Below are 17,236 nucleotides of genomic sequence, written 5' to 3'. Positions count from 1 at the left end.
ATGCTTTCTAAGACTGATGCTTTCTAAGACTGATGCTTTCTAAGACTGTGATGCTTTCTAAGACTGATGCTTTCTAAGACTGTGATGCTTTCTAAGACTGTGATGCTTTCTAAGACTGATGCTTTCTAAGACTGTGATGCTTTCTAAGACTGATGCTTTCTAAGACTGTGATGCTTTCTAAGACTGTGATGCTTTCTAAGACTGTGATGCTTTCTAAGACTGATGCTTTCTAAGACTGATGCTTTCTAAGACTCTGATGCTTTCTAAGACTGATGCTTTTTAAGACTGATGCTTTCTAAGACTGATGCTTTCTAAGACTGTGATGCTTTCTAAGACTGTGATGCTTTTTAAGACTGATGCTTTCTAAGACTGTGATGCTTTCTAAGACTGTGATGCTTTCTAAGACTGATGCTTTCTAAGACTGTCATGAATTAAGACTGTCATGTATCAACCTGTCACTGGTGTAACTCACTGTAATGGCCCCACCAAAGTCATTACAGAATAATATGCATTACAGCGTGTTAAATATCTGTCATGGGCGGAGGTTTGGAGGAGCCAGGAGGAAGCTGCAAGCTTCCTCCTGATTAGGGGAATAGAACATCTCTCTTAGGAGGAAAGACTGAGAGAACTGGGTCTCTTTAATCTGCAAGAGAGAAGACTGAGGTGAGATTTCATAAATACTTATAAGTATTTGAAAGGTAGGTGTCAGGAGGATGGGACCAGTTTATTTCAGTGGTGCCCAGGACAAGGGGTAATAGGAACAAACTTGAATATAAGAATTTCCATCTAAAGATGAGGAGGAACTTCTTTAATTTAAGGGTGACAGAGCACTGGAACAGACTGCCCAGAGAGGTGCTGGTGTCTCCATCTCTATAGACATTCAAAACCCATCTGGGCTTGTTCCCGTGTGACTTTCTCTAGATGAAAAATCACCTTGGCAGAGGGGTTGGACTTGATGATCTCCAGAGGTCCCTTCCAACCCCTACCATCCTGTGATTCTGTGATTTTTAAGACTCTGATGCTTTCTAAGACTCTGATGCTTTTTAAGACTGTAATGCTTTTATAAGACTGGCTTTTCTTTTTTTTCTTGTTTCCTCTCACCGAGCTTGAGCAGAGAAAAGTGGAAGAATGTAAACAGATCACTATTGGGTGTAAGAAAGCAAAATAATGATTGACAGATTGACAAAATGATGATTGAAAGCAAAACAATGAAAGACTCTGATGCTTTTTAAGACTGATGCTTTTTAAGACTGCAATGCTTTCTATGGCTCTGATGCTTTCTAAGACTCCAATGTCTTTTAAGCCTGTGATGCTTTTTAAGACTGATGCTTTTTAAAACTCTGATGCTTTTTAAGACTGATGCTTTCTAAGACTGTGATACTTTCTAAGACTCTGATGCTTTTTTAGACTGTGATGCTTTATAAGACTCTGAGATGCTTTTTAAGACTCTGATGCTTCAATAAGACTGGGTTTTAATTTTTGTTTCCTCTCACTGAGCTCAAGCAGAGAAAAGTGAAAAAATGTAAATAGATCACTATTGGGTGTAAGAAAGCAAAATAACAATTCTTCTAAAGGCTTCCATCAGGGAGAGAAATGCTTAAGGATCACTATCCAAAGCAAGGTCCAGCAGTCAGGCACTCTCACAGTCTTCTCTCAGTCTGCCTGCTTCTTCTCTTCTCTGGCTGAACACTCACCCCTGCACACTGGCATTGACAAGCTAAGGCTAACAGCCTCTCTGCTTCTTGACTCTCTGCCTTCTGCCGGAGGCACAGCCCCTTAGGAGAAAGCCAGAGGGCTTGGTTGTGTCTTTCTGTTGATTGTACATGTTTGTGAATCTTGTGAATAGTGTCTATTTGTACAGATTCATCACATTTCATCATAGATTGTAGTTTTGCTTGTAAATACAGTTTCATTTGCTACCAGACTGAGCTAGCCTGGTTATAGTCAGTGTGGCATTGTAGTTTTGCCTGCAAATACAGTTTCATTTGCTTCCAGACTGAGCTAGCCTGGTTATAGTCAGTGTGGGATTGTAGTTTTGCTTGTAAATACAGTTTCATTTGCTTCCAGACTGAGCTAGCCTGGTTATAGTCAGTGTGGGATTGTAGTTTTGCCTGCAAATACAGTTTCATTTGCTTCCAGACTGAGCTAGCCTGGTTATAGTCAGTGTGGGATTGTAGTTTTGCCTGTAAATACAGTTTCATTTGCTTCCAGACTGAGCTAGCCTGGTTATAGTCAGTGTGGGATTGTAGTTTTGCCTGCAAATACAGTTTCATTTGCTTCCAGACTGAGCTAGCCTGGTTATTGTCAGAGTGGGAGGGGGACTTCAGCTCTCACACTGTAACACCATGTCAAACACACCACCACCCCCACCAGCAGAACCAGCAGGACATCCTTCTGAGCACTGAGCATTCCCCTCAGAAGGCAATTTCAGTGCTCAATAGCAGCTTGTGGTACTCCTAGGCTATGCCTTTAAAAATTTTCACAGCTCTAGAGCAGAAAACCAGTAAAATGTAAACAAATCACTATTGGGTGTGAAAAGGAAAAGAAGGATAAGTTCTGAACAATCTCATTGGAGAGTTATCTACCATAAGATTTGGTTTCCAAAACAACTTCTCTCTCTTCTCACTTCAGGCTGGGAGGTACTAACTGTGTGTGCTTCTGCCTGACTTTGGCTGCACTGCTTTTATTTTGCTTAAGCCTAATATCTCTGCTTCTCTCTCCTGTCCCTTTTGCACAGGGGGGTAAGGAGGAGGCAGGGAGGGAGAAGCTGTTGCAGCTCCCCTGGTCTTTTGGCCAGGGGGGGTCCTTGTGCTGTTTGCTAATTGTAAATCCCTGTAAATATTGTAAATCCTGTATATTCTGTACATATTCATTGCATTCCATTGGAGACTGCAGTTTTGCCTGTAAATACAGCTTCCATTTGCTTCCAGATGAGCTGGTCTGGCAAAGTTCATGTTGGGGGGGAAGGAATTTTCAACCCACCAGACAGCACCATGGCAAACCTTGGCTATCAAGTCCCTCACCCGAGATACTTCCTGTTTGCCTTCTATGCAGTAAAAGTTAGTTTTACCTAACAAAAAACCAAAGGCAGGCAGAAGCAGGCAAGCTGTTAGTGCTTGTTCCTCTAACAAAGCCCTCATCTCCAGACGAAACAAACAACAAACTGAGGCTGCTTTAACGTGAAAGAAGCACATTCCAGAGAAAAGAAGCTGTTCCAGTCCAAGCCTTTTAAAGATGGCACTTTGCAGCTTTTTGGTTTAGTTAAGAAACCATTGGAACAGCTTTTGAAGAGCAAAAGCAAAGTTTAAAGAACTGCATAAAATATCAGCATTCAGTCAGACAGAGGTGAGCACAAGCCAAGAATCTGCCACAAGAGTGCAGCTCAGTTGCTATCCATGCATCCATTTCTGGTACTGAGTTGCCAGTGGTGCTTTTCAACTGGCCCGCTGCACAAAAATCCCTTTGGGTTCAGTAGTTTCAAATTCAAGAGCAGCCCCTTCTAATCCCAGGAGAAAGGCACTGTTACAGGATCCTGAGCTGGCTATTTATGGTCTGAGCAGGACCAGCTCCCAAAAGCTGTTAACTTTTTCTACTCACCAGAGAGTTTCTCAGACCATCTCAACTAGCAGCGTCGTGCGAGGGACAGGCAGCAAGCAGAACGGTTTGAAAACAATAACAAATTATCTGGGCTTTGATGTCACTTCCTCTGAAAAAAGCAGCAGGCTGGTCACAAACCAGTTTGTTCATTGTTTATTAAAAGAGGAAACTGGGAGCCCTAGATTTATAGCAAAGCATTAAGAGCAGAGAGGAGGGAAAAGGGAAACGCGTTTACCTGAGCCTTCGCTTCGCAAGGCTTTTGGAGCATATCCGTTCCATGCTGCTTTGAAGATTCAGCAGGGCAGTTATTGCTTGCTTCAAGCACTCCTTGTCCTCTTCATCCTCACTTTTTTCTTCTAATTGCTGTTGACATTGAAAGACAAATGCAAAAAAAGTCCCCAAAACAAACAAACAAAAAAACAAAAGGTGTCATGAACATTTTTGGGTCTGCGGGAAATCCGTCAAGTCCAACCTAGGAAGAAGAGATCCAAGCCTCCTCCTACTTGCTGCTGAAGGTAGTGAAACACCCAGGGGCTCAATACTGACCCAGGCAGGACACAACACTGCCTGCTCACAGCTTCAACTCAGAAAAAACAGAGTAGGTGTTACAGAATCACAGAGTGCTAGGGGCTGGAAGGGACCTCCAGAGGTCATCCAGCCCAAGACCCCTGCCAGAGCAGGGCACCCAGGGCAGGGCACACAGGAACACAGCCAGGTGGGCTTGGAAAGGCTCCAGAGAAGGAGACTCCACAACCTCTCTGGGCAGCCTGCTCCAGGCCTCCAGCAGCCTCACACTGACAAAGTTTTGCCTTCTCTTCCCTCCTGTGGCACCTCCTCTGCTCCAGCTTGCCCCCAGTGCCCCTTGTGCTGTCCTTGGCCATCCCTGAGCAGAGCCTGGCTCCAGCCCTGCACAGCTTTCTCCCCAGCAATGAGGGCAGCCCTCAGGCTCCTCTGCTCCAAGCTCCAAGCTCCAGAGCTCCCTCAGCCTGGCCTCACAGGGAGATGTTCCACTGCCTGCAGCAGTTCTGGGGCTCTGTGCTGGACTCTCTCAATCACTTCCCTGAGGTCCTTCTTGAGCTGAGGGGCCCAGAACTGGACACAATATTCTAGATGTGGCCTCACCATGGCAGAGGAGAGGGGGAGGAGAACCTCCCTGGACCTACTCACCACAGCCCTTCTGATCCACCCCAGGGTTCCCTTGGCCTTCTTGGCCACAAGAGTTCATTGCTGGCTCCTGGGCATCCTTCTGTCCACCAGGCCGCCCAGGTCCCTTTCCCCTGTGCTGCTCTCCAGCTAGTCTGTCCCCAGCTTGGTCCCTGGGTTTGCTCTACCCTGCCCTTGGTGGATTCCATTCCATTTCTCCCCACCTAGCTCTCAGCCTGGCCAGCTCTGGCTGAATGGCAGCACAGCCTGAGGGGTGTCACCACTGCTCCCAGTTTGGTGTCATCTGCAAACTTGCTGGCAGTGCCCTCTGTGCCCTCATCCAGGTCACTGATGAATAGATTGAACACCTGTGGTTCCAGTACCACCTGGTAGACACAGGCCTCCACCCAGACTGTGCCACTGAGCACAACACTGACTTCTTCCCTTCAATTAGTCCCCATCCACCTCACTACCTGACCATGCAGACCACACCTGCTGAGTTTAGCTGCAAGGATGCTGTGTCAGTAGCACTTCAGATGTAGATCCACTTCAGGCATCAGTTATTGACCTCAAAAGCAGCTTGATTTACATGTCCTAAACACCAGCTTCTTAGAGGTGTTAAATCTTGAGAGGACTGTGTGAGAAAGGAGATGCCCATGCAGAACATTCTAGAGCACAGGAGCAGGTCTGTGGGATGGCTGCAGCTCTGCAACAGGCACAGACACTGCTGGGCCAGGCAAGTTGGACTGAAAACTCAAGATTATTTTATCCAACTTCCAGCTCAACCACAAAGCCAGCAAAGCTCAGATTGCCTAGGGCCATGTTGAGTTTGGAATTGCTCTCAGAAGAGAGAGGCCACAACCTTTCTGGACAATCTATTTCAAGGTCTGAAATTCCTCATGGCCATTTTGGGGTTCTCCTAACAGCTTATCAGGATTTCCCTCAATGATCTTTCATCAGAGGGCTGGAGAAGCTCTGCTGTGGGGACAGGCTGGGAGAGTTGGGGCTGTTGAGCCTGCAGAGGAGAAGGCTGCAGGGAGAGCTCAGAGCTGCATTTCAATGTCTGCAGAGGAGCTGCAGGCAGGCTGGGGAGGGACTGTTGAGAAGGGCTTGGAGTGCTAGGCCCAGGGGCAGGGCTTTGAAAGTGGAGCAGGGCAGCTTGAGGTTGGAGCTGAGGAGGAAGTTGTGCCCAAGGAGAGTGGTGAGACACTGGCACAGGCTGCCCAGGGCTGTGCTTGAGGCCCCAGCCCTGGAGCCATCCAAGCTCAGCCTGGCTGTGTCCCTGTGCAGCCTGCTCTAGCTGGAGGTGTCCCTGCTGAGTGCAGGGGGATTGGGCAAGAAGCCCTGGGAGGCTCCCTCCCAACCTGATGCAATGTGTGACACAATAGATGGTTGCAGGAAGCATCTCTCTGTCTTCCCCAAGCCATCACACAGTCACAGACTGCAGGAATGCTTCTCCAGAACAAGCCAGCCCACTCCCCCAGCTTCTCCTTCATCATGAGCTGCATTCCTTCCTGTCACCTCCACAAGCCCTTCAAGTGGCTTGGTTCAGTACACCAGCAGCAGCAGGAAGCCCAGGCTGGCCACAGATCTGCTGCAGCATCAGCAGGATGCTTCTTCCCTCAGCCTAAAGGCAGGACTTGTGCTAACAGAGCAGTACAGACCCTCCTTATCATAGAACCATAGAATGGTCTGGGTTGGAAGGGACCTCCAAAGCTCATCCAGTCCAAGCCCCTCTGTACTCAGCAGGGACATCCTCCTGATGAGCCTTGTCCAGTCTGACTTTGAATACCTCCAGGGATGGAGCCTCAATCACCTCCCTGGGCAACCTGTGGCAGTGTTCCAGCAGCCTCCTAGTGCAGAACTTGTTCCTCACATCCAATCTCAATCTGCTCTGCTCTAGTTTGAAGCCATTGCCCCTGGGTCTGTCCCTGCAGGTCTTTGGGCACAGTCCCTCTGCAGCCTTCTTGTAGCCCCTTCAGGTACTGGCAGGCTGCTGTTAGTTCTCCCTGCAGCCTTCTCCTCTGCAGGCTCAACAGCCCCAACTCTCCCAGCCTGTCCCCACAGCAGAGCTTCTCCAGCCCTCTCAGCATCTCTCTGGCCTCCTCTGGACCCTCTCCAGCAGCTCCAGGTCTCTCTTGTGTTGGGGGCCCCAGAGCTGGACACAGCCCTGCAGGTGAGGTCTCCCCAGAGCAGAGCAGAGGGGCAGGATCCTCTCTCTCCAGCTCTGCCCACACTGCTTTGGATGCAGCCCAGGCTGTCCTTGGCCTTCTGTGCTGCAGGCTCACACTGCTCCTCTCCAGCTCCTCCCCCACCAGCACCCCCAAGGCCTTTTCCTCAGGGCTGCTTTCTCTCCCCTCCTCCCCAGCCTGTACTGACAGTGAGGATTGTTCCAGCCCAGGTGCTGCACCCTGCACTTGCTCTTGTTGAGCCTCATGAGCTTCACCTCTGCACCACCTCTGCAGCCTGCCCAGGTCCCTCTGGATGCCCTCCTGTCCTGCTGCATGGACAGCACCACTCAGCTTGGTGCCATCTGCACACTGCTGATGGTGCCCTGGATCCTGCTGTCTGTATATGTCCTTGCTGCAAAGCTGTGAGGCTCTGCCTTGTCCTCAGCTTGCCAGCCAACCAGCACTGTGATTTCCTTTCATGTAAAAACAACCAAGAGGCAAAGCAATAACCAGAGGGACAACCAAGAGGTAAAAGAATAACCAGAGGGATGCAGCTGGGAAGGTGAGAGAGGAACATTCTTCCTCCACAGAGGGACTGCTGGGCTGTTCATCAGGGACGTCTAACCATGGCCATGTGGAAAAGTCAGTGCACATCAGTCCTGTCTGAGCACACACCTACATGAATGCCTTCAGGTACTAAACCAATTCTTCCTAAAGGACAAAAAAACCCTCAAACTGGATGGGAAGGATTCACACTGAACATTTTGTGCCAGCTGTCAGTGTGGCAGGTGAGGTTTACACAACAAGATCAGCCCATGGCTTCATCCTCGGATGCGGAAGACTTTTGTCTTAAATATTGGTTTCAGTTGTTCAACATTTTTCAGAGATTCATAGAATGGTTTGGGTTGGAAGGGACCTTAAAGATCATCCAGTTCTAACCCCCCTGCTGTGGGCAAGGACTCCTCACTTTAGATGAGGTTGTTTTTTTTTTCCCTTTTATAGTTAATGAAAAACCTCTTGGCTACAGGTAAGACAAAACTGAGGCAACAACTGTTTTAGGATTATTGAGAGGCATTTCAGACTCACACATACCAACAGCTGGCTCCACACACCTAGAATCACAGAATTGTCGGGGCTGGAGGGGACTTCAAGGCTCAGTCAGTTCCAACCCCCCTGCTGTGGGCAGGGACACCTCACACTCCAGCAGGTTGCTCACAGCCACATCCAGCCTGGCTGCAAAAACCTCCAGGGATGAGGCTTCCACCACCTCCCTGGGCAACCTCTGCCAGGCTCTCACCACCCTCATGGGGAACAACTTCTTCCTGACAACTAAATGCAACTATTTAACATTTCCCCCTCAGGTTCCCCTGGAAATAACTCAGATTTCCAACTGGTTCTGCAGACCAGGGAGCACAGTGACACCCTAGGCTTCACAGCTAGAAAGCAGAGCGGCAGAGAGCAGCCTGCTGAAGCGTAACAGCAGCACAAGAGGCACACCAGACAGTGCTGCTGACTGCTACAGAGACCCTTCACAGGCTCACAGGATGTTAGGGATCAGAAGGGACATCTGGAGAGCTTCCAGTCCAAGCCCCCTGCCAGAGCAGGACCAGAGAATCCAGCACAGGGCACACAGGAACACATCCAGACAGGGCTGGGAAGGCTCCAGAGAAGGAGACTCCACAACCTCTCTGGGCAGCCTGCTCCAGGCCTCTGGGACCCTCCCAGGGAAGAAGTTCCTCCTCCTGTTGAGGTGGAACCTCCTGTGCTGCAGTTTCCATCCATTGCCCCTTGGCCTATCCCAGAGCACAACTGAGCAGAGCCTGTCCCTGTCCCCTCCCTCCTGACCCCCAGCCCTCAGCTATTGATAGACATTGATCAGATCCCTCTCAGCCTTCTCCTCTCCACACTAAACACCCCCAGGGCTCTCAGCCTCTCCTCCCCAGGCAGTGCTCCAGGCCCTTCAGCATCCTTGCAGCCCTCCCTTGCACTCTCTCCAGCAGATCCCTGTCCCTCCTGACCTGGGGAGCCCAGAGCTGGATGCAATATTCCAGGGGAGGTCTCAGCAGGGCAGAGGAGAGGGGGAGGAGAACCTCCCTGGCTCTGCTGGCCACACTCCTCTGAATGCAGCCCAGGCTCCCCTTGGCCTTCTTGGCCCCCAGGGCACATTGCTGTGCCATGCAGAACTTGCTGCCCACCAGCACTCCCAGCTCCTTCTCCTTGGGGCTGCTCTCCAGCAGATCCCCTCCCACCCTGTCCTGCTGCAGTTTCTTCTTCCTTCCCAGCTGCAGGACTCTGCACTTCTCCTGTTGAACCTCAGCAGGTTCCTCTCTGCCCAGCTCTCAGCCTGTCCAAGTCTCTGCATGGCCTCACAGCCTTCAGGTGTCTCAGCCAAGCCTCCAGTTTGGTCTCATCAGCAAACCTGCTGAGCAGACTCTGTCTGTCTGTCTGTCCCCTCATCAATGTCACTGATGAAGATGTTGAACAGGACAGGACCCAGCAGTGACCCCTGGGGCACTCCACTGCATAATTACCCTGAACTGCTATCAAAAGCTGTCTTGAAAGTGAGCTGAAATCACAGCCATGTTATTTCACACTACCCCCAGAGCTTGGAAGGGGAGGCCATGGAAAGTGGAATGGCCTCTTCAAACCCCACCTGAAAGAAGCTTATCACAAGGTGGGTGTCAAGTCTCTGCTTGTGATTGGAGGAGACCAAATGGCCTTGAGTTGCCCCAGGGGAGGCTCAGGAGACTAGAAGAAACTTCTTGACTGGAAGGGTTCTGAAAGCCTGGCAGAGGCTGCCCAGGGAGATGGTTGAATGCCCATCCCTGGAGGTGCTTCCCAGAGGCAGAGCTGTGGTGCTGAGGGCCATGGTTCAGCCCCAGCCTTGGCAGAGTTAGAGAGTGGTTGGAGTGGATGAGCTGAAAGAGCTTCTCCAACCCAAAGCATTCTGTGATTGTTCTCCAGCTGTGCAGCACCCCCTAATGAAAGAACCACAGAGATGATAACTAAGGAAGTGCTGTGGATTGTTTCTTTGTTCCAAATGCCCTGTGAAGAACATTCTGTTGTTGTGGGAAGGAGCTGCAGAACTCTGTTTGTCAGCAGTATTAGACTTGTGGGTTTCAATAAGCCTAGAGGAAAACTTCGGGTTGTAATTACTGCAGTGATCCACAACACCCCAAGTGCAGTATCCTGGCCAGGCCAGGAAAACAGACTTGGAAAAGAAACAGCTACGGGGACTTGGACTTTCTAATTAACAAAAGGGGGAAAAAGTGCTCTTCAGTCTAGGCCAGAAGCTCTGAAGAGCTATCAAGAAGTGGAAGACAAGCTATTTTGTCCTACCTGCTGCATAAGGCAATGATTAGATACTCATAAACTTAGGAATTTCAGATACAGAACATTTTCTCCTCATAGGAGAAGTCAGGAATAAGATCTTGCCCATGAGGGTGGTGAGAGCCTGGCAGAGGTTGCCCAGGGAGGTGGTGGAAGCCTCATCCCTGGAGGTTTTTGCAGCCAGGCTGGATGTGGCTGTGAGCAACCTGCTGTGGTGTGAGGTGTCCCTGGCCATGGCAGGGGGTTGGAACTGGCTGAGCCTTGAGGTCCCTTCCAAACCTAACAAGATTAAGGCTACAGAGCTCCTCTTCTGCTGTCAGGGAAGTGTCTGTCTAGAAAGTCTGGACCAGGTGACCCTTCCAGTGCATTCTATGACTCTATGAAAGACACTGACAGAAAATAAATGTACACGTGATGAGGGGATGCAGATCCAACAGTACCACAGCTGACACAGCCCTGAGCTTCAGGGCTTACAGCACCATCTAGACTTGAGGGCTGCCCTCGTTGCTGGGCTGGAGCCAGGCTCTGCTCAGGGATGGCCAAGGACAGCACAAGGGGCACTGGGGGCAAGCTGGAGCAGAGGAGGTGCCACAGGAGGGAAGAGAAGGCAAAACTTTGTCAGTGTGAGGCTGCTGGAGGCCTGGAGCAGGCTGCCCAGAGAGGTTGTGGAGTCTCCTTCTCTGGAGCCTTTCCAAGCCCACCTGGCTGTGTTCCTGGGTGCCCTGCCCTGGGTGCCCTGGTCTGGCAGGGTGTTTGGGCTGGATGATCTTTGGGGGTCCCTTCCAACCCCTAACATTCTTAGATTCTCTGACTTTTGTCTTCCTAGATGATTGTAAATCTGACCACTGAAAGTTGTGACCTACAGGTTCCTCAATTCATCCTGGAGGGAGAGACCACAAAGCTTCTGTGCCCAAGACACAATAACATTTGTCAAGGCAGGGAAATTCCCCTGGAATCTGATCACCTTAAGCTTAACTAAGCATCATTGGGCTGTAGATGCTGATGATATTTACTGCCCCTCCAAAACTCCAGCAGGGAGCTCAGGGCACCATCAGTCCCACAGTACTCAAAGCCAGCTTGGTCTGGTGCTGCTGCAGAGAAGCCTCTTTGAACCCCACTAAGCCATTTCTTCAGGCTCCCTGAAGCCCCCAGCAAGGCAGCAAAACACTTCACACAGCTGGCAAGGGAAGCCTGGCCTGCAGTGTGACCTGCCTGCCTGCTCTGCAGGGCAGGGGCTACCAGGCAAGCAATGTTGATGAGCACTTGGAAGCATGATGCCAGCAGTTCCTCCACCTCCTGCTCTACTGCCTCACCATCTTCACAATCACAGAACCATTCCAGCACTAAGGCTGCAAAAGACCTTCAAGATCATTTTTTAAGGCCAGGCTGGATGTGGCTGTGAGCAACCTGCTGTGGTGTGAGGTGTCCCTGCCCATGGCAGGGGGGTTGGACCTGGATGAGCCTTGAGGTCCCTTCCAGTCCTGACAATTCTGTGATTCTATCACCAAGTCCAACCATAACTCAGCTACCAACACCACTAAACCATCTCCTGAAGCACAGCTGCATACTTCTTAAACACCTCCAGGGATGGGGACTCCACGACCTTCCTGGGCAGCCTGTGCCAATCCCTGACCACTCTTGCAGCAAAGACATTGCACCTAATGCCCAACCTAAGCCTTCCCTGGCACATTTCTCATTCCCTCTCATCCTGTCTCTGGTTACTTAGGAGAAGACACCAACCCCAGCCTCACTCCAACCTCCTCTCAGGGAGCTGTAGAGAGCAAGGAGGTCTCCCTTCAGCCTCCTTTTCTCCACACTAACCAACCCCAAGCTCCCTCAGCTACTCCTCATATGATGCCCTCCAAACCCCTCTCAGTCTCACTGCCCTCCTCTGGACACCCTCCAGGCCCTCAATGTCTTTCCCATGCTGTGGTGCCCAGAACTGAACTCAGTGCTCAAGCTGTGGCCTCCCCACGCCCAGAACAGGGACACCATCACTGCCCTGCTCCTGCTGGCCACACTGGGTTTGATCCAGGCCAGGATGCTGGTGACCTTCTTGGCCTGCTGGGCACACTGCTGGCTCATGTTTAGCACAACACCCCCAGATCCTTTTCCACTGGGCACTTTCCAGCCCCTCTGCCCCAAGCCTGCAGCCTTCCTGGGGTTGTTGTGGCCCAAGAGCAGGACCCAGCCCTTGGCCTCGTTGGATCTCCTCCCACTGGCCTCATCCCATGGCTGCAGCCTGTGCAGGTCCCTCTGCAGAGCCTTCCTGCCCTCCAGCAGCTCCACACTGCCTCCCAGCTCAGTGCCATCTGCAAGCTGACTGAGGGTGCCTGGATCCCCTCAAACAGATGATGGATAAAGACATTGAACAGAACTGACCCCAGCACCCAGCCCTGGGGGACACCACCTGTGCCCAGCCACCAGCTGGGTTTAACTCCTTTATCACAACTCCTTGCCAGTTTTGAACCCAGCAAAGAGTCCACCTGTCCATGCCATGGGCCACAAGGGTCTCAAGGGGAATGCTGTGGGAGACAGTTCTGAGGATCTAGTACCCACCCAAAGGCAGTCCTGAAAGAGGCTACTTCAGAACCAAGAATAAATATGAGAAGAGTTTCTTCTCTGGCAGCTCTGCTGCCACTGTGCCATACAGCAATCCTAGAAGCTGCCTCATTAGCATCATCTGCTCAGGAGCTCTTTAGGACTTTTAGCAATTCCTCTTAATAATAATAATAATAATAATACCAATAATAATTAATATAAATAGTGATAATAAAAATTATTATTAGTAGCAGTAATAATAATTAAAAGAAGAATAAAAATAGTAGTAATAATAATAACCAATAATAACCAATAATAATTAATAAAAATAGCAATAATAAAATAATTAAAATAGTAGTAGTAATAATACCACGAATAATAATTACTACAGTGATAATAAAAAATATTAGTAGTAGTAATAATAACTAAAATAATAAAAATAGTAATAGTAATAATAATACCACAAATAATACCAGTAATAATTAATAAAAACATCAATAATAAAAAATAATAAAAATAATAGTAGTAATAATACCACCAATAACATCAATAATTAATATAAATAGTAATAATAAAAAATAATAAAAATAGTAGTAGTAATACCAATACCAACAATAATAATACCAATAATAATGATATAAATAGTAATAATAATAAAAAATAATAAAAATAGTAGTAATAATAATACCAATAATAATAATACCAATAAAAATAAAAAATATGAATAGTAATAACAATAAAACCAAAAAATAATAATGCCCCCAGCCCCAAAACCAACCCAAGAACTCAGTCCAAACAGCAGTATGCTGGGGGTGGGGGGAAATGCTCTCCCATCCAGAAACTTAGGAAGCACCAAGAAATCATCTGGATCAGCAAACAGGGAGAAGCTCAGAGAGCACCACACACTTGTGGAAAATCCTAGCAGTCTTAGGAGGTACTTCACACTTGAAGCTTCAGGACAAGTCCATGGGTGGTGTTCCTTGACATAGATATTTAATGCACTCTGTCTGCAGGAGTCAGTTTGGATCATAAAATCAACCAGGTTGGAAAAGACCTCAAAGATCATCAAGTCCATCCTATCACCCAGCACCTCCTGACAAGCAAACCCTGGCTCCAAGGGACACATCCAAGCTTTTTTTGAACACCTCCAGGGATGGGGACTCCACCACCTCCCTGGGCAGCACATCCCATGGCCAATTACTCCTTCTGGGAAGAATTTCTTCCTCACATCCAGCCCAAACTTCCCCCTGCACAGTTTGAGACTGTGTCCTCTTGTTCTGGTGCTGGGTGCCTGGGAGCAGAGCCCAACCCCCACCTGGCTACAACCTCCCTTCAGGCAGTTGTAGAGAGCAATGAGGTCTGCCCTGAGCCTCCTCTTCTCCAGGCTGAACACCCCCAGCTCCCTCAGCCTCTCCTCACAGGGCTGTGCTCCAGACCCCTCCCCAGCCTTGCTGCCCTTCTCTGGACACCTTCCAGCATCTCAACATCTCTCTTGAATTGAGGAGCCCAGAACTGGACACAGCACTCAAGGTGTGGCCTGAGCAGTGCTGAGCACAGGGCAGGATGACTTCCCTGCTCCTGCTGGCCACACTGTTCCTGATGCAGGCCAGGATGCCATTGGCCTTCTTGGCCAGCTGGGCACACTGCTGGCTCCTGTTCAGCTGCTGTCACCCAGCACCCCCAGGTCCCTCTCTGCCCGGCTGCTCTCCAGCTGCTCCGACCCCAGCCGGATCCCCCCAGAGCCAGCAGCAGACCTCGGGCAGGGTGCAGTAAGGAGGTGCAAGCATCTGTGGCACTGTTCCTTTGGCTCTGCATGACAGTAGGAGGGTTGTTTGCACTGAGAGTGCAACACAATTCAATGTAGGACTGAAATCATGGCACCAAAAAAAAAAACACCAAACCCCAAACCACCTTGTCCTCCTCTCCCAGTTTAACTAAAGCCTTCTGTTTAATTAGCAAGTTACATTACATCACAGCATCTTACACAAACGTGTCAAATATCAACCCTCAGCCAGCAGAGAGAGACCAAAAGCCTCCACCATTCTCTTGGCAGGATGTTTAGAAAGAGCCAGAAGCTGAAACACCCTCCGCTCTTACTCAGCACTGTGGTTGAGTCACTGTAGAGCACAGGCAGCACATTGGGCAGCAGGCTGGGCAAGAGCAGCAGGGAAACACAGCACAGTAAAAGGCATTTCAACTGCAAGAGCAGCAGGGCAGGAGAGGGGATTCTGCCCCTTGGCTCTGCTCTGCTCAGACCTCACTTCCAATCCTGCTTCCAGTTCTGGTGTCCCCAGCAGAAGAAGGACATAGAGCTGCTGGAGTGAGGCCAGAGGAGGCCACGAAGATGCTCAAGGGCTGGAGCAGCTCTGCTGTGAGGCCAGGCTGAGGGAGCTGGGGGTGTTCAGCCTGGAGAAGAGACACCTCTCAACTAGACTCAGCTGTTCAAGGCCTTGAACACCCCCAGGGAGGAGGCAGCCACAGCCTCCCTGGGCAGCCTGTGCCAGTCTCTCACCACCCTCACCCTGCAGAACTTCTCCCTCAGCTCCAGCCTAACCCTGCTCTGCCTCAGCTTCAAACCATTCCCCCTTGGCCTGTCTCCAGACACCCTCAGCAAAAGTCCCTCTGCAGCCTTCCTGCAGGATCCCTTCAGCTATTGCAAGGCAGCTCTGAGGTCCCCCTGGAGCCTTCTCCTCTCCAGGCTGCACACCCCCAGCTCCCTCAGCCTGGCCTCACAGCAGAGCTGCTCCAGCCCTTGGAGCATCTCTGTGGCCTCCTCTGGACTCACTCCAGCAGCTCTGTGTCCTTCTCCTGCTGGGGACAGCAGAGCTGGAGGCAGGATTGGAGGTGAGGTGTGAGCAGAGCAGAGCCAAGGGGCAGAATCCCCTCCCCTGCCCTGCTGCCCACACTCCTCTGGCTGCAGCCCAGCACACAGCTGCCTGCTGGGCTGCAGGAGGGCACTGCTGGCTCCTGGGGAGCTGCTCAGCACCCAACACCCCCAAGCCTCTTTCTTCAGGGCTGCTCTCAACCCATTCAGCCCCCAGCGTGGATTTGTGCCTGGGGTAGCCCCACACTGGTGCAGGCCTTGCAGTTTGGGTCTTCTTTTCCACAGGAGGCTTTGCCTTCTTAGAGGATGGAGAACACATCTGCTCTGCATTCTTCCACAGCACAGTTTTTGTTTTGTTTTCCTCACATGCTGATGTCTCTTCCACAGCACAGGACTCATGACCTTGCTGCAACAAAGGTACAAATTCACATGGATCCTTCCAGAGCCTTCATGCTCTGAAATTCTCTTCTTTCTTCCTGTCATTTGGGGTTTGTCTCAGCATTATTGGCAGACCTGCAGAACACATCAGAAATTCAAAATTCACAATGAAGTTGACAATATTTAGGTATATTTAGTATTTGAAACACCACAAAATACTTACCCCCCTCTGTTTCCACACTTCTGGTTGAGGTCTTCTGTTTTCTTCCCCTAGATGTTCCACCACAAGCAGAAGAAAATTCTACTGGAAAACATTTTCCCTTGTTCTGTTGTAATTCCAAAAGCGGATTAAAAAAAATCCACTCTCAGGGCTTTGATGCAATTCCAGTCTGACCTTTGCCAGCCAAGTTTGCAAGGCCATGAGCTCAGCTGGATGGCACTGGTGTATCTGGCTAGAAATGTATTCAATTTTGAACACTACACAGAGATGAATTCACAGTTTCAGAGATCACTCTGGGAAGCAATAGTACAACCCTGGTGATTAAGGGTTAAAAATGCAGAGGAGATGAGGAATGACAAACAGAATCCCATGGTCTGCAGAAACCATGAATGCAGCTTCTTCTTTCACTTGTGTTTATTTCCCACATCTTCCCACAGGTTGCCACTGAAGGTAGCAAAGTATCCAGGGAAAACAAATGAAAAAGCAAACTCCAGCACAGGAGGTTCCACCTCAACATGAGGAGGAACTTCTTCCCTGGGAGGGTCCCAGAGGCCTGGAGCAGGCTGCCCAGAGAGGTTGTGGAGTCTCCTTCTCTGGAGCCTTCCCAGCCCTGTCTGGATGTGTTCCTGTGTGCCCTGTGCTGGATTCTATGCTCCTGCTCTGGCAGGGGGCTTGGACTGGAAGCTCTCCAAAGGTCCCTTCCAACCCCTAACATCCTGTGATCCACTGCTGTAAGAGTAAACAGAGAAAGCATGCTGGTGGTGGGACTCCAACAGCTCCATGGACAGAAACATCTCCACTGAAGAAATCAAAGCCCATGGAAGTCTCAACCATAGCACCACATGTCTCTGAAGAACTCCTTTCTGTTCAGAAGGTGACAGCAACAGAGGCACAAAACACAGAGGCATCCAAAGCAGTGTTGCCAACAGATCCAGAGAGGTGATTCTGACGCTTTGCTCTGCTGAGACCTCACCTGCAGGGCTATGTGCAGGTCTGGAGCCCTCAGCACAGGAAGGACATGGACCTGATGGA

At 49.9% G+C, this 17,236-nt stretch overlaps 1 protein-coding gene across 1 annotated transcript in view; it reads right to left on the bottom strand.

Annotated features, from left to right (window-relative positions):
* Nucleotides 1-17,236, bottom strand: part of SOS1 (SOS Ras/Rac guanine nucleotide exchange factor 1) — a 74,115-nt gene that overhangs the window by 39,899 nt on the left and 16,980 nt on the right. Inside the window, exon 6 of the mRNA XM_054383728.1 lies at nt 3,833-3,960. Within this exon, the coding sequence (XP_054239703.1) occupies nt 3,833-3,960 (128 nt within the window). The remainder of the gene's footprint in view (nt 1-3,832; nt 3,961-17,236) is intronic.

The sequence above is a fragment of the Indicator indicator genome, chromosome 9 (assembly GCF_027791375.1).
Source record: "Indicator indicator isolate 239-I01 chromosome 9, UM_Iind_1.1, whole genome shotgun sequence".
Lineage (NCBI taxonomy): Eukaryota > Metazoa > Chordata > Aves > Piciformes > Indicatoridae > Indicator > Indicator indicator.
Note: the sequence above shows the minus strand (reverse complement) of the source record. Positions and strands in the feature narration are given on the sequence as shown.